Source organism: Piliocolobus tephrosceles, unplaced genomic scaffold, assembly GCF_002776525.5.
Source record: "Piliocolobus tephrosceles isolate RC106 unplaced genomic scaffold, ASM277652v3 unscaffolded_41408, whole genome shotgun sequence".
Classification (NCBI taxonomy): domain Eukaryota; kingdom Metazoa; phylum Chordata; class Mammalia; order Primates; family Cercopithecidae; genus Piliocolobus; species Piliocolobus tephrosceles.
Window position 1 is genome coordinate 1 of NW_022325875.1, and position 17,198 is coordinate 17,198.

Consider the following 17,198-nt stretch of genomic DNA (forward strand, 5'->3'; position numbering starts at 1 on the left):
AAGTCCCTTCTCTGATCCCAGGCTTCTATCCTACCTGCATAGGGTAGCAGCTTCTCTGGCATGGCCCCCAGTGATGTGTGTGGGGTGTGCGTGAGTAGAGGGTTGTATGCACACAGACAGCACTGAGAAGACGGTGCCCCGGGGCTGCTATGTCCGTTCTGTGATCTCACCAGACAGGAGGTCAAGACGTGGGCCGCTGTCAGTCACTGCTGTCTGTTGTTTCCAGAGGTTACGGGTGCACCTACTTCAGCTGCACGTCTGCCCACACCAGCACTGGCGACGGCACGGCCATGATCACCAGGGCAGGCCTTCCTTGCCAGGACCTAGAGTTTGTTCACTTCCACCCCACAGGTAGGGCAGGACGCCTTGCCTACTTGTACAAGCTGTACTTGTAAGTTGTAAGCAACTACTCATTGCTCCTCCGTAGTTTTACGTAGTAACGTGGTTTTGAAGATCAGCTTTTTCAGCTCTCAGGTCCTAACTTCAATGTCATTTCCTTAAGGAGACTTTTCCCACACTCTCCTTCCCCTAAGGCAGTTTGGGCCAGCATCTTATGCATTTCTGAAGAGCCCTAAACCCTGCGTTGGTGATGCTTATGCCAGCAGTAAAGCAGGGATTGAGGCCGGGCGTGGTGGCTCACACCTGTAATCCCAGTACTTTGGGAGGCCAAGGCGGCCGATCACCTGAGGTCAGGAGTTCGAGACCAACCCAACCAACATGGTGAAACTTCATCTCTACTAAAAATACAAAAATCAGCATGGCGTGGTGGCATGTACCTGTAATCCCAGCTACTTGGGAGGCCGAGGCAAGAAGAATGCTTGAATCTGGGAGGCAGAGGTTGCAGTGAGCCGAGATCACACCACTGCACTCCAGCCTGGGCAACAGAGTAGACTCTGTCTCAAAAAAAAGGTAAAGCAGGGATTGTTCAGTGTCCCTCTTCGCAACGAGGTCGTCAGCTCCTCAGGCAGGCAGGTCTTCTCGTTAGCTGGGTGGACCAGGCCCAGCACACGGTAGGATCTCCATCAGGGTTTACCGAGTGAGCATTCTGAGAGCTGGGAGAATGCCATGGAACCCAGAAGCAGTACAGGCAGATTTCGGCTTTGTAGGAGAACATGGAGCTCCCGCGATGATGGGATGTAAAGTCAGGGCACAGCCGTGACAGAACCGCGTGTGACGTTCGGACATTGGGGCTCAGCCCACACGACCACTGAGGGAGCTTGTTGTGGGGAAGATGCGCTCATCTCGGGGACGTCTGACGGTTGAGCTTATGAATGTGCAGTTTGGAGACATTAACACAGAAATGACAGTTGAAGTCTTGAGTTTGGGGGCGGTTCTTCAGAAGGAGTCAGAGAGAGACACACATCTGCTGCTTGTTTGAGTTGACTCGTCCTGGACTTCTCTGAGTTGCTTTTCTGACCTGTGGACGATGGAGACCCCTGAAGTGATGCTGAAGAACCAGACGTGTGCCTTCTCTTTCTCTGTCAGTGTCAGCTTTCTGATCCCTGGAAGAGATGAAAATAAGAAATGAATTTGTTGTAGGTTTTTGTTTTTAATTTGTTTAGAGACGGGTCTTGCTCTATTGCCCAGGCTGGAGTGCAGTGGAGCAGTCTTGGCTCACTGCAGCCTTTGTCTCCCAGGCTCAAAGGATCCTTCCACCTCAGCCTCCCAAACGGCTGGGACTACAGGCATGTGTTACCATGCCCAGCTAATGTTTGAGGGTTGTTTTGTTTTTGGTAGAGACGGGGTGTCACCGTTGTGCCCAGGCTGGTCTCAAACTCCAGGGCTTAGGCGATCCTCCTGCCTCGGCCCCTCAGAGTGCTGGGATTATAGCCATGAGCCACTGCACCTGGTCTGTTGTATTTTTTATTACTTTTTTTAATCAATAAAATGTCACTGAGCCCCTGAATTCCCTCTGTAATTTGTTTAGAGCTCCACTTCTCATGCTTTGTCTTCAATATGTGAGAAGTAATCCACAGAAAAAAGAGCATTGAAACTTAGAAAATCAAAAGACAGGTGAGATGCAAGAATCACATTCTCGTTTTAAAAGCAAGATTGCCCTTTTTGTGTACTAATAAAAATTGTAGCTTTTGAAATACGTTTAGTTTCGGGTTTTTGATCTCCTTTGTTAAAATTCGAGAGCTAGGCATGCCCTGTTTCTCATCTCATTGAGAAGTCACAGAGCCACTGTTTGGAGCACAGACTGCCGGACTGCCCAGGTTTGGGTTTGAGCTGTGTCCTCAATTGCATGACTGGATGTTACCAAGCGTTAATTTGCTGTCCCTGAGAAAAGGGGTAGTACTACCCAGAGTTGTTGTAAGATTTAAATGAGTTAACATGTGGAAAGCAGCTAGAACTGCCCCTAGCAAGTGCAGTGTTAATATTAACTAAAATAATCATTATTACTGTCCTTGCCACTGTTTGGGTAATTTAGATATGAATTCTCCAAGCTGGTATCCTTAACTAGTCACCACAGTATCAGAAGTGCAAAAGAATGTTCAAAAATTAAAACAAAATTTGAGGCATCCAGCGTACACTGGGCTGTAATCAGAGTATCGGCCAGAGGTCTGCAGGCTGGCCTTTCTCCTCGCTGGGGACACTGCTCTGCCCCAACCTCTGCTGCAGCTGTCAGCCTTGTCAGTGCTTTTTGTTATCCAGACTTTCTACTGTATCTTAACTGTTCTTCTGTTCAGTTTTGCATATAATGCCTTCTGCATATCTTCTTCCTCTCTCCCCCAAAAAATATCTTGAAAAAAATAATGCATTTGAAATAGAGTCCTAGCAGTTGTTAGGTTATAAATGTTTGGGTTTTTTTGCAGGCATATATGGTGCCGGTTGTCTCATTACAGAAGGATGTCGTGGAGAGGGAGGCATTCTCATTAACAGTCAAGGTGAAAGGTTTATGGAGCGATACGCCCCCGTGGCGAAGGACCTGGCGTCTAGAGATGTGGTGTCTCGGTCGATGACTCTGGAGATCCGCGAAGGAAGGTCCGTGTGATTTGCCACCTGCATTGTCTGAGCGGGACCGCGGGCTGGGGTTGCTTCTGTGAGTTCCAGCACCGCTCGCCCTCACCTTCGTGTGCAGGCACACGTGCACAGCCACCTCTCTCAGCTGCTGACAGGCATCTGTTAGTCTGTGGTATTTTCTTAAAGACCTACATTTTGAAAATTTTAGCCAGTTTCTTTCTCAGATCTGTGGAACAGAGTTTCTCTCAGTGTGGATCAGTATGTGACAGAGTGCGGGAGAGAGAGACGCACACGCCACCTGAAGTCGTGAGCCTTGGGTGTCGCGTCTGATGCCCACAGGTGTTTTTCGGCAGCTTTTCAAAGGGTGTGGGTTACTTGGCTTTCAGTGAAACAGTTTGCAGCTCTTTCATTCCTGACCCTGTTCTTTAATGTAATATCTGCTGGTATGGCCTTTGGAGGTTTTACATTTTTATATTTAAAAAAACAGAGAAGTCAGGCCGGGCGCGGTGGCTCACGCCTGTAATCCCAGCAGTTTGGGAGGCCGAGGCGAGCGGATCATGAGGTCAGGAGATCGAGATCATCCTGGCTAACATGGTGAAACCCTGTCTCTACTAAAAATACAAAAAATTAGCCAGGTGTAATGCTGGGCGCCTGTAGTTCCAGCTACTAGGGAGACTGAGGCAGGAGAATGGCGTGAACCCGGGAGGCAGAGCTTGCAGTGAGCCGAGATGGCGCCACTGCACTCCAGCCTGGGCGGCAGAGCAAGACTCTGTCTCAAGGAAAAAAAAAACAAAAACAGAGAAGTCAAGTATTTTTCTGGAATATGGTGGCCATCCGTACCGTTGGTTCCACATGTGTGGTTTCAACCAGCTATGTATTGAAAGTAAAATTGCATCCTTAAAAATATGCCGACTTTTTTTCCTTGTCATTGTTCTCTAAACAACACAGTGTAACAACTATTTACATAGCATTTACATTGTATTAGGTACTATGAGTAATCCTGGAGTTGTTGTAAAGCTTAAATGTAAAACTTTAAATGAGGATGATTTAAAGTATAGAGGAGGATGTGCATAGGTTATATGCAAATACTCTCCCATTTTATATTAGGGACTTGAGCATCCACGGATTTTGGTATCCATGGGGGTCCTGGACCCAACCTGCCACAGATACGCAGGGACGACTGTGTTTGGCATGGAGCCCTTTCTAACACACTTACCAAGGACAGCCGCAGCAGGCTGTGATCCCTGAGATGAGTGTGGGTTCAGGGAGGGCAGAGTTTTTGTTCTGGGTCTCAGCTGTGTCCCAGCACCTAGGATTGTCCCTGGCACACAGTAGATGCTTAGAAAAGATTTGATGAGAAGGCGACCGTAAATGAGGGGAAATTTTCCTCAGTATCAAAACATGTTGAAACTCACAGGCTTCCAAGATGACGTATTCTCAGGTCTCCTGCCGTTGCCGTTCTCTGCCTTATGTGGTGGTGTTCTGTCTTCCCAGAGGCTGTGGCCCTGAGAAAGATCACGTCTACCTGCAGCTGCACCACCTGCCTCCAGAGCAGCTGGCCACGCGCCTGCCCAGCATTTCAGAGACAGCCATGATCTTCGCTGGTGTGGACGTCACGAAGGAGCCGATCCCTGTCCTCCCCACCGTGCATTATAACATGGGCGGCATTCCCACCAACTACAAGGGGCAGGTGATGGTGCTGGCTCCCCTCCCACAGCTGGAAAGAAGGCTGGGACAACGGGGCCCACCTCGCAGTTGTCTCTTTAGATCTTAGAGGAAAAGACATTTTCTTCAAGAAAGTACTGTCTTGTTTTCTAGATTGCACTTTAAATTTCTATTACTGGAGGATGGAGGGGGCTTAATAATTTATTCCTCCTTAGTAAATTGTCATAGATACATCATTTGCAGCTTTTTCCATTTTATAATTACTTTCCTATATGATCTCGTGTTATTTCTAATGATCTTGTACATTGAGGGATCTTTCTAATTCCTACCTTTGAGTGGTTTGTGGTTCACACAGAGCTGGTCGGTCACTTAGGCTCCTTGTTGGGCAAGGTGGGCGGCAGCTGTTACTTTCCCTGCATAGATGAAGAGGTGAACGGCAGGTAGAAGAGTCTGGAACATCAGTGTCGCCTGCTGATGTTCCTCCACCTGCCGTGCTCCCGGGTCTGAGCCGGAGCGCAGGTGGTGAGGGCCTCGGGAACGTGGGACACGGGGACAGTCGCAGATGCCGACATTGGGGGTCCTCTGCAGGTGGTGAGGGCCTCGGGAACGTGGGACACGGGGACAGTCGCAGGTGCCGACATTGAGGGTCCTCTGACCTACTTGTAACAGCATCAGGGCACAGGTGGTGAGGGCCTCAGGAATGTGGGACCCAGTCGCAAATGCCAACATTGGGGGTCCTCTGATCTGGTCACAGCAGGTGCTTGGGGCAAGGGAAACGGGGATACATTCGGAAGCTTCCCTCTGAAGAAGAGGAGCTATGGTCCTTACCTCCCTCTGAGATATGGTCTTTCCTTCCCTCTTTTTTTCTTGGAGATGCAGTCTCGCTCTGTTGCTTAGGCTGGAGCACAATGGCGCGATCTTGGCTCACTGCAACCTCCGCCTCCCAGGTTCAAGCGATTCTTCAGTCTCCTGAGTAGCTGGGATTATAGGCACCCACCATCATGCCTGGCTAATGTTTGTATTTTTAGTTGAGACGGGGTTTCACCATGTTAGCCAGGCAGGTCTTGAACCCCTGACCTCAGGTGATCCACCCGACTCAACCTCCCAAAGTGCTGGGATTACAGGTATGGCCACCGCGCCTGGCCTACTTCCCTCTCTTTCTCTGGTCTGCAGCACAGACACCCTGCTGGGGGAGGTGGCCTGGTGGAGGTATGGGCACCTTGACATTTCACCTGAATCTTCCTTTCCACAGGTCCTGAGGCATGTGAATGGCCAGGATCAGATTGTGCCCGGCCTGTACACCTGTGAAGAGGCCGCTTGTGCCTTGGTACATGGTGCCAACCGGCTTGGGGCAAACTCGCTCTCGGACCTGGTTGTCTTTGGTCGGGCATGTGCCCTGAGCATCGAAGAGTCATATAGGCCTGGTAAGTGTTTTCTTCAGGAGCCAGACTGTTTGAGAAGGCGCAGGAGGTTACAGTCGTTTTTCTTTTTTTTGAGACAGGTCAGCCCAGGCTGGAGTGCCATGGCACAGTCCTAGCCACCTCAACCTCCCAGGCTTGAGCAGTCATCAACACCTCCACCTGCAGAGTCCCAAGTATCTGGGACTACAGATGTGCACCACCACACCTGGCTAATTTTAAAAAGTTTTTTTTTTTGTAGAGACAGGGTCTCACAATATTGCCCAGGCTGGTCTTGAACTAGACCCAAACAGTCCTGCCTCAGCTTCCCAAAGTACTGGGATTACAGACATGAGCCACTGCACCCAGCCAGGTCACAAAACCTCAATTTGTTGCTGGAAATTTGCTTAGTGGTCATACAGAGGTAGTCTGGGTTTTTTCCCCTAGAAGGGATTAAACTGAGAAATCCGGAAGTTATATGGTGGTAATGTTGAGACTAGATAGAGGCTGGTTGGGGATCTTAACAGTTAAGGTGACATTTTTGGGGTTTCTTTTTTAAAAAAATTATTTTGCAGTCATGTTCTGCTTAGAAAAAGCACTATTAGGAAGTTGTTATTTTTAGGGGAAGTTCATTACATATTACTTGCCTGATAAAAATCACTTATTTGCAATGAAATTTTTTAAATAGTTGGCGTGAACGAATATGTAACTTGGTACTTAGGAAAATACTTTAGGCCATTCTGAGAACAAAGTACAGCTGGCCTCTATTAGAGGAGAGGGGACGACTTAGAGTGAACAGGATTCCCACCCTCTACGGACAGATTGGATTTCACTTGCTGGTTTTCTTTTCATGGTAGCGTCAAATAATGTAGGAGAACAAATACCATGTGTGGGAGTGTGAGTCTCATGTGCACTAAGAACGGGACAGTTAGTATCGCTCCCACCTCCAGAGATCTTCACGGTGGTTATCCAGCCTCGTGTGCTCAGAACAGTGTGAGGTGGATGAGGCACTGGTGGATGTTTGTGTGGCAAGGATGGTGGGACCCCAGGCCCACATTCTTCCCGTTACCTTTCTCTGGTGTTAACTGTTTGGCATCCTTTCTGCTGAGTTTATAGAACAGGTGGTTTTTGTATGGATTCAAGTGAAATAAAAACTAGGACTGCCATAACTTATAAACATGCCTGCTTTTATATCTGTAGTTAGAAAGGTATGGAGAGTATTAAAAAGGTAGCTTACTTCAGACACACTGTCTCTGGATCTGACCACAGCTCGGGAGGCCAGCACACGCAGAGCTGGCGTCTTACCCCAAGTCGCAGCTGATCATGGGCGAAGGTGGAGTTCAGGTCCATCGTTCCTGATGCCACAGGTTGTGCTTGTCTCACTCCATAGCCCTGCACTTTGTAGCAGTGAGGACTGATACCACTTCTCTCAGAGCAATGTAGAAATTTTGAGCTTCTTTTTCTCTGAAAATGCAAAAAAAGAACATTTTGTAAGAATACCCTGTACTTTACATCTGAGAAACCGGTCACGCATGCAGCATCTCACGCAGAATGCTGTGGAGTCAGACTCAAAAGGCTGCACACCTGTGGTTCTCTTGATACGACATTCTGGAAAAGGCACATCTAGGGAAGAAAAGGGATTGGTGGTTGCCAGAGACTGTTTCCTGATACGGACACAGCTCTCTGTGTACCAGAATTTGAAAAACTACACTAAAAATGATGAGTTTATTTTACTGTATCTTTGTGCTTTAATTTTTAAAAATGAAAAGGAAAGAAAAAATGCTTGTAGCATCACCACTTCTCCCCCACTCCCCGAAAAAAAGAATACATGCATATATATATTTTTTAGAGATAGTCTCCCTCTGTCGCCCAGGCTGGAGTGCAGTGGTACGATTAGGTGCACGCCACCATACCTGGCTAATTTTTAAAAATATTTTGTAGGGACAGGGTCTCCCTGTGTTGCCCAGGATGGTCTTGAACTCCTGGCCTCAAGTGATCCTCCTGTCTCAGCCTCCCAAAGTGGTTACATGCATTTATACATGTGTTAAAGTTGGTAGAACTGAGGCTGGGTGCAGTGGCTCATGCCTATAATCCCACCACTTTGGGAGGCCGAGGAAGGCAGATTGCTTGAGCTCAGGAGTTCAAGACCAGCTTGGGCAAGGTGGTAAAGCCCTGTCTCTACAAAAAATACAAAAATTAGCTGGGCATGGTGGCTCACACCAGTATAGTCCCAGCTACTTGGGAGGCTGAGGTGGGAGGATTGCTGGAGCCTGGAAGGCGGAGGTTGTAGTGAGCTGAGATCACACCACTGCATCCAGCCTGAGCAACAGAGGGAGGAGACATTGTCTCAAAGAAAAGAAAAAAGAAATTGTAGAACTGTCCACTGAAAGAAAAAAGTCAATTTTACTGAATGATCAATTTTTAAAGCATTATAATCAAAAGGAAAAGAAATAGCAGCAAGCCTAGAAGCATTTGAGCAGGCCCTCAAGAGACCCACATCCTGGTCCCCTGGGGAGGCGGTGGGCGGGGCGGGGCCTGTTTGACTCCTGCATTTCATACCTCCTACCTTCTGCATGTATTACCTGTTGAAGAAAATATATATAAATAAAGTTAATATATATATATAAATATATATATAAATATGTTTAAGTAAAGTTATTTTAAAAACTTTAAAACTTTTTTAAATAACTTTTTTGAAGACATCTTAGAAACACAAGAGTTGCAAATCTTGGCTGTGCACAGTGGCTCACACATGTGATCCCAGCACTTTGGGAGGCCGAGGCAGGTGGCTCACCTGAGGTCAGGAGTTTGAGACCAGCCTGGCCAACATGGTGAAACCCCATCTCTGCTGAAAATACAAAAATTAGCCAGGTATGGTGGCATACTCCTGTAGTCCCAGCTACTCTGGAGGCTGAGGCATGAGGATTGCTTGAACCAGGAGGTGGAGGTTGCAGTGAGCCGAGATGGTGCCAGTGTACTCCAGCCTGGGCTACAGAGCAAAATTCCATCTCAAAAAAAAAAAATTGCAAATCTTGAAGTGTAGGTGAGAGCACACAAGAGTCCAAATCAGCAGGTGACTCTCAAGCACACAGCAACCACCTTCCTCCCCATTATGCGAAGGACAGTGGGGTGGCCGGTCCCTCAGGACCACCATCTGGAAAGTTTTTTTTCCCTTAGTGGAGTGACGTTTATATACACTTAATGTATAAAAATTTGTATACAATTAATTTTTTTTTTTTAAGACAGGGTCTCACTCTGTTGCCCAGACTGGAGTGCAGTGGTGCGATCTCAGCTCACTGCAACCTCTACCTTTCGGGTTCAAGCAGTTCTTATGCCTCAGCCTCCCGAGTAGCTGGGATTATAGGCGCACATCACCATACCCAGATAATTTTTGTGTTTTTAGTAGAAACGAGGTTTTGCCACGTTGGCCAGGCTGCACTTGAACTCCTGACCTCAAGTGATCCGCCTATCTCGGCCTCCTAAAGTGCTGGGATTACAGGCGAGAGCCATCGCACCCGGCCTTCAGTTAGTTTTTTAATTTTAGAGATGATTTCTAGTTTATTCACTCTAAGATCAGTTAATGGATATCTACTGTGTGCCAACAATTTTGCCTTTATGTATGTTCTTTAAAATTGGCCCCAACTCAACAGGTGGCCTCAGATGTAGGGTGGGCTGGCAGTGTGTTAGCTGAGGAGACTTTCGCAGTTTCCAAGCTCCTTGAGTGACTGTGTTACGTATTTTTGTGTCATTCTAAATCCATTTGGTTTTTTAAAATGGTTTAAAAAGTTAAATTCAACCTTTTTTTTGTTTTAGGAGATAAAGTCCCTCCAATTAAACCAAATGCTGGGGAAGAATCTGTCATGAATCTTGACAAATTGAGATTTGCTGACGGAAGCATAAGAACATCGGAACTTCGACTCAGCATGCAGAAGGTAAGAGCCTGGACTCACTCTGGAATGAGCAGGCTGGCTGCATACCTGGCCCTGCACTGGTTTTGTTTTTTTAAAAATAGATTTAGGGGGATGCAGGTGCAGTTTGTGTGGATGAACCATGAGGTGGTGGAGTCTGGGCTTTTCATGTATCCATCACCCAAGTCGTGTATGTTGTACCCAGCAGGTAATTGCTCATCCCCACCCCTCCCACTTTTTGGAGCCCCCAGTCTTTGTTAGTCCACTCCGTGTGGCCACGTGTACTCACCATTCAGCTCCCACTTCCAAGTGAGAATGTGACACTTGACCTTGAGTCACTTCACTTAGGATAGTGACCTCCTGTTCCATCCACGTGACTGCAGAAGACATGATTGCATTATTTTTGTATGGCTGAGTATTTCATGGTGTTTATGTACCACATTTTCTTTGTCCAGTCATCATTGATGGGCACTTAGGTTGATTCCAGACTTTGCTATTGTGACTAGTGCTGCGATAAACATGCGAGGCTGCACCAGTATCGAGGTAAACAGCAGTAGGACGTACTCCTCACCGTATCAAGAACATGAAAGAGACCAGGAGCCCTGAACTACACAGAAGTGCACTTTTCCACACAGAAGGTCAGCAGGCTAGGGCAGAGTTAGTGACTGCTTGGCATCCAGGACGGCCTTCTCTGGTTCGCTCGTGTGTGCTTGGGCGTGACCTCCGTGCCCTGACCATCGCTGGCTGTCGTGGATGAGTCACAGTGTGGAGGAGAGGGAGCAGCAGGACTGCCGGAGAAGCTCAGTCCCCAGCGGGGCAGCTTTCTCTTCGCAGGTTTCCTGGAGTTCAACACAATACTTACATCTCAGGCCCACATATTGATCATGTCATCATGCCTGGCTTCCAGCAGCTTGGAAATGTCTTTAAGCTGGGCCTGTTGCTGCCCCTGAATATACTCAGAAGCAAGGGAGAGTGGGCGGCGGGTGGAAACCGATCTGTGCGGCCTGTGCTGCTGGGAGTCGGTCCAGTAGGACCGTCTGTGACAATGGAAATGTTCCGAGTGTTTGCCGTCCAGTATGGCAGCCATTAGCCACAGAGGGCTGTGGAGAACTTGATATATAGTCAGTCTGAGAAACTGAATTCCTCTAATAACAAGGATTCTTGTCGATGAATGAGATCTCCTGTCTACTATTTGCAAGAATTTCTGCGTATTTTCTAAAAAGAAGTCCATTGCTTTAGTGCTATTCTGAAAGGCATATGGTGTTAAGACACAAGAGAACAGGTTCCCTGCTGACATTTTCACAGGCCTGTGCCCTTCAGTCTTCAAGTGAGGCTGGGCTTGAGGGAGGCTTTGTGGAACGGTGAGAAGAACAGTGTGACTAAGGCACAGAAGGCTGAGTAATGCCTTGCAGTACTTTTGTAGGGTTGGAGGCCAGCTGTGAGAGAAGGAACCATTGCATTAGAGAGTGGGAACATGCCTTAGGATACAGAAATGGCAAATCCGTGAGACAGTTTGAAGTGAGAATAATAGAAGCATTCTCACCAAACAAGGTGTGTCTTGGTGTCTGCTGTGTTGCAGGCTCCGTGAGATGCTGGAGTCAGCACTGAACAAACAGAGCTTCCTGTGCTCGTGGAAATGTGTTTCGTTGGGGGAAGGATTTTTCTGCTGACTCTGGCTATTAATAGTAAGAATCAAAAAAAGAAATGAGGTAAATTATTGGGAACAGGCCCCCAAATCTGGCCATAAACTGGCCCCCAAACTGGCCATAAACAAAATCTCTGCAGCACCATGACATACTGTTGATGGCCATGATGCCCATGCTGGAAGGTTGTGGGTTTACCAGAGTGAGGGCAAGGAACACCTGGCCCACCCAGGGCGGAAAACCGCTTGAGGGTTTCTTAAACCACAAACAGTAGCATGAGCGATCTGTGCCTTAAGGACGTGTGCCTGCTGCAGATAACTAGCCAGAGCCCATCCCTTTGTTTCCCGTAAGGAATACTTTGAGTAAATCTTATGACTGGCTTGTTGTCAATAAATATGTGGGTAAATCTCTGTTGGAGGCTCTCAGCTCTGAAGGCTGTGAGACCCCTGATTTCCCACCCCACGCACTATAGCTCTGTGTGTGTATCTTTAATTCCTCTAGCGCTGCTGGGTTAGGGTCTCCATAACCGGGTTGGTCCTGGCAGTAAATATTGAAAAGGAATAGATAAAATTGCTATTATTCACAGACATAATTTCCAAAAAATTCCCAGAGAATAAACTGAAAAACTAACAGAAACAAAACAAGAATGCAGTAAGGTGTCTGGATAAGAGATTTGTATCTAAAAATCAGTAGCTTTGCAATGTGCCAGCAGTAATCTGCTCAGACATCAGTAAATATCTCATTCACATTTCAAACAAAAAATTAAAAATTCCTTGAAATAATGTAACCAGAAATACAAGAAAGGATATGAAAACGTGGCTGCTAAAGGACATGAAAGAATGTAATACTAGATTCTGAGATGCAACTTTTTTCATTTGTTCTTCCTGAAAAACCATTAGGTTGATGTGCATTGCAGTGTCATGATTATGTATGAGTCTAAGGAAAATCAGATGAAATGTCCAAATTAAACCATGAAGGTGCATTGGTAGAGGAAGAGACAATTAGGGTCAGTAGAGCAAAGCAGAGTTAGAGGGAGAAGCAAGGAGGAGGAGGGATCACAGAGGTTTTGCCTCTCTGTCCCACAGGAAGCAAAAGCTGACGCCTGGTTCCCAGCACACCTACAGTAAACTTCAGGTCCACTGCGTGGCACGTTTCTTGCCACAGTAAAACTATGAAGGAAGTCAGTGTATAAGAAGCTTCTACAAAATAGGCAGAAGACAGTAGCCAGATGGGCCAAGGGCCCCAGCCACCCACACCCCTCCCTCTCACTGAAGACCTTCGGCTCCAACCCCACCATCACCAGGACTCTGCTCAGCTCCCCCTAGTGTGTGTCACCACAGGGCTGCTGGCTTGTGTCACATTCACCACCAGACCCCACGTCAGGAGTCCTGCCAGGGGTGTGGGGAGGCAGCACTGCCTGGTTGACTGTGGAGCCATGTGGAACATGGTGCCTCACAGGCAGTCTGCTTGGAGTCCTGGACCCTGGCTGTATCCCACTGGAAAGGATGTGTCTGGGTCTAAGATGTGTATGTAATAGAAACATCTATTCAGAAGCTTTAGTCAAAACTTCATTTTTAAGTTCAGAGTAATAAACTCATAGTCTGAATTTCCTAATTTTTCTGTTTAATTTAGGTAACTTTCAACTGAAATGCAAAACAACAGTTAAGTCTAAAAGTTAAGCAGTTCTTGGTGTGGCTACTTGTATGGATTAAAAGTTTACAAATAATATTTTGTGCCACAGTCAATGCAAAATCATGCTGCTGTGTTCCGTGTGGGAAGCGTGTTGCAAGAAGGTTGTGGGAAAATCAGCAAGCTCTACGGAGACCTGAAGCACCTGAAGACGTTTGACCGGGGTGAGCAGACAGCGGGCTCTTTGTACAGTGTTGGGCCCTGCCTTCTGCAGGGTGGGCTGGTGTATATCCCATCAGTGCTAACTTAGTTCCATGCTTGCTGTCCAGATGGGTCCTGGCCCACAGATATAAAGCCACAACCAGTGGCTCCACGGACTAGCAGGCCCAGGCTGACAGCTCAGAAGGCCCATGTGACTGGGTCCCACCTGCCCCTGATGGAACTTTTTGTGTCCCCAGGAATGGTCTGGAACACGGACCTGGTGGAGACCCTGGAGCTGCAGAACCTGATGCTGTGTGCGCTGCAGACCATCTACGGAGCAGAGGCGCGGAAGGAGTCACGGGGCGCACACGCCAGGGAAGACTACAAGGTGCACTTTCTCGCCACACCCACCTGCACCTGCCTTTTCCTCCCACCTGGTGGGACTCAGCCCCACCCCTGCATTTTCTCTGCATTTTATTTCATTTCCCCAAAAGTAAATCCAAAAAATGCCTTTTTCCCCCTGGTAACTTTGATCCTTGGGTTCCCGCCATCCTCTGGGTCACTGTGACCTTTTCCTTGCTTTGGGTCAGCGTCTACTGATGCCAGCAGTGGCATCTCCAAGCCAATGTGCTTTGCTGTTAGAAGGCCAAGGTTAGAAGTGCAGCCAGAGTGGCATGACCAGGAAATAAATGCCAGTTTATTAAATAATGAGTAAGCCACCATTTCAAACCTGCCCTAAGGAGGAAATGCCAGTTTATTAAATAACGAGTAAGCCACCATTTCAGACCTGCCCTGTGGTGGAAATGCCAGTTTATTAAATAACGAGTAAGCCACCGTTTCAGACCTGCCCTGTGGTTTGGAAAAGGTATTATAGAGCCTGCCCTGTGCTCACTTGTTCTTCAGGTGAACTGATTTTTGTGCAGAGCACACATGTTGGATTCTGCCTGGTAAGAGTTTTTCACATACGATAGCAAAAAAACACGGAAAGGGAAGCTTGGGGCACAAATGCAAGTTCAGGATAAACCACATCAGCCAAAGGACAAAGGCTCTACAAGGCAGGCACACAGGCTGGTTCAGGACCGTGTTTGGGCGGCTGCTGGCGGCCTTTCCAGTTAGCTGAACACAGTGAGTGGGAAAGCATTTTTATTCACCATGAAATTTTACCGATTTACCCTCCACTAGAATATGCTGATGGCTGTAATCACTGCTCGGAACTTGCTCTTGCCTCCTTGTACATATTAAGAGTCTTTCCTGCAAAGTATATGAATCCGTGTTTGCCAGAATACAGAATAATAATAAATTTATTATTTTTATTTTTATGTTTTTGAGGTAGTCTCACTGTCCCCCAGGCTGAAGTGCAGTGGCGCAATCTCAGCTCACTGCAAGCTCTGCCTCATGGGTTCAAGTGATTCTCCTGCCTCAGCCTCCCAAGCAGCTGGGATTACAGACGCATGCCACCATGCCTGGCTGATTTTGTATTTTCGGTAGAGTCTGGGTTTCACCATGTTGGCCAGGCTGATCTTGAACTTGTGACCTCAAGTGAACCACCTACCTCAACCTCCCAAAGTGCTAGGATTACAGGCATGAGCCACTGGGCCTGGCCAGTAGCATAAATTTAGTTGGTCACAACAAGTTTTAATTAGAATAGAAGCCAGGTGCAGTGGCTCACACCTGTAATCCCAGCATTTGGGAGGCTGAGGCAGGCAGATCACTTGAGCCCAGAGTTCTAGACCAGCCTGGGCAACATGGCGAAACCTGTCTCTACACAAAAATAAAAAATTAGCCAGGCGTGGTGGTACGTGCAGGAGACTGAGGCAGGATGATTGATTGAGCCCGGGAAGTCAAGGCTCCAGCAAGCTGTGATCACACCACTGCACTCCAGCCCAGGTGACATAGCGAGAGCCTGTCTCAAAAGAAAAAACAATTTTTTTTTAAATAAAAACAGGCTGAAAGAAAAGACTGAGGTAGTAGGTAGTCTCCCAGCGCATGCAGCAAAAAGACAAAGTATTTGGTAAACTCTGAGGTACATGAAGGATGTCTAAGGGAACGAACGTGCGGACACGGATCACTCTGGACTCGGCCGGCTGCACACCCCCTGGCCAGCCATGTGGCCTCCGTGGGTTCTGAATGTCGATGGTGCCAGGGCTGAAGTGGAAATGAAATGAGTTCCAGGGCATCTGTCTCTTAGATCATTTTAATGTTTGCTGTGTTTTTTCTGTATTGCTCTGTTAGAGTAATGAGATATGTGATGGTGTTTCTGGCCTCAGGTGCGGATTGATGAGTACGATTACTCCAAGCCCATCCAGGGGCAACAGAAGAAGCCCTTTGAGGAGCACTGGAGGAAGCACACCCTGTCCTATGTGGACGTCAGCACTGGGAAGGTCAGTGGGGAGCTCGTTCTCACCACAGCCCAGAACGCGCACGGCCCCGCCCAGGTTCGCGGGCTGACCTTGCTGATGGTGAACGGGGAGGAGCAGGCCAGGTTTAAATCAACTCCTGACAGATTTGAGGCACCACTGAAAAAGGCACTCTGACAGCAGTCAGGCTTCTGGCTGGAAACAGAATCCAGTGCCTGCAAGTGGTTCAGAGGAGCCTTGAGGAAGGGTTGCTCCGTGGTGTGGGCCAGATGGAAGTCACTGGGCAGGAGCAAGTGTCCAAGGCCTGGTGGCGGGGGAGGAGAGGAGGATTGTGGACTTAGGGAGAAAGTCAGCGTCTGTGGGATGGGGACACAGCCACTACCAGAAACCAGTCCCAAGCCAAGGGAGCCCGGAAGAGACCCCTCCCCTCTCCTCCCTTGGGCTGGCCCAACCGGAAGCATCTGCAGGGGAGCTGAGGTGATGTGGTGCAGCCCTTAGCATCCCCTGGGCACTGAGCAAGCAGAGAAGGGAAGGGCAGAAATTGAGGAGGGGTTGTGGTGAGCAGTGTCCTGGGAACAGCCAGCCAAGGGTGTGGTAGGGGGGTTGCAGCCTTGTTCCACACAAGCACAGTTCACCTGTGTGGCATTTCCGCTGGGCATTAAGATTCAGAAATAACGAAGATAGAAAGCTTTTACCCTTAAGCTTTTCATAGCTTGTAAGAGATAGTCGTATAATCACTTAGCTGTGTCTGTGGAAGTTACCTTTGGACTCTCACTATCATGTAGTGTGTCTGTAATTCAGGCAGTAGGTCATTTTCAGGATGTATCATGAAGGCCATTTCCTGATAATATATAGAAATCACACTTCACTCGCTTAGCACAAGTCTATTTTTAACGTTTCCAGGTTTGGGTTTTTTCTTTTGTTTTTGTTTTTCTGAGATAGGGTCTCATGTCTGTTGCCCAGGCTGAAATGTGGTGGGTCGATCTTGTCTCACTGCAGCCTCAACCTCCCCCTGGCTCAGGTGATCCTCCCACCTCAGCCTCCCAGGCACATGCCACCATGCCTGGCTAATTTTTGTATGTTTTGTAGAGACGGGGTTTTGCCACGTTGCCTAGGCTAGTCTTGAACTCAAGTGATCCACCTGTCTTGGCCTCCCCAACAGGCATGAACCAACATGCTCAGCCAGTTTTAGTGATTTCTCAAGAAATACATACTCATTTCAGAAAGTACAGAGAGATTGAAATAAGAGCTCACTAACCAGAGATGACCCATTATGGTTTAAATTTCTTTGTATATGTGCCTACCTTTTCCTGTGTGTGCATTTTTAATACACAGCTAGAGTATTCCTTCTCTGAAATCCTTGGAACCAGAAGTGTTGCGGATTTCAGGCTTGTTCAGACTTTGGAATATCTGCATGATACTTACTGTCTGAGC

The 17,198-nt window shown here is 47.7% G+C and overlaps 1 protein-coding gene across 2 annotated transcripts; it reads left to right on the forward strand.

Moving 5' to 3' along the window:
* The first annotated feature begins 68 nt into the window (after positions 1–68).
* On the forward strand, positions 69–17,192 carry LOC113223449 (succinate dehydrogenase [ubiquinone] flavoprotein subunit, mitochondrial-like). Of its 2 annotated transcripts, none has more exons than XM_026452923.1 (8): positions 69–351; positions 2,817–2,985; positions 4,459–4,654; positions 5,882–6,053; positions 9,840–9,958; positions 13,319–13,430; positions 13,665–13,795; positions 15,675–17,192. In XM_026452923.1, exons 1-8 carry the CDS (start codon positions 291–293, stop codon positions 15,939–15,941), a joined length of 1,227 nt encoding a protein of 408 aa, XP_026308708.1. In that variant the 5' UTR covers positions 69–290; the 3' UTR covers positions 15,942–17,192. The 2 variants fall into 2 exon arrangements, with proteins under 2 accessions (XP_026308708.1, XP_026308709.1); XM_026452924.1 differs by having other exon boundaries at positions 2,847–2,985.
* Positions 17,193–17,198: the final 6 nt, after the last annotated feature.

Bases quoted from the DNA above. Each gene is read 5' to 3' on its own strand.
- LOC113223449 (XM_026452923.1), top strand. From the start codon at position 291: ATGATCACCAGGGCAGGCCTTCCTTGCCAGGACCTAGAGTTTGTTCAC. The intron at 352-2,816 runs GTAGGGCAGGAC...GTTTTTTTGCAG, and splicing joins TGTTCACTTCCACCCCACAG to GCATATATGGTGCCGGTTGT. The intron at 6,054-9,839 runs GTAAGTGTTTTC...TTTTTGTTTTAG, and splicing joins CGAAGAGTCATATAGGCCTG to GAGATAAAGTCCCTCCAATT.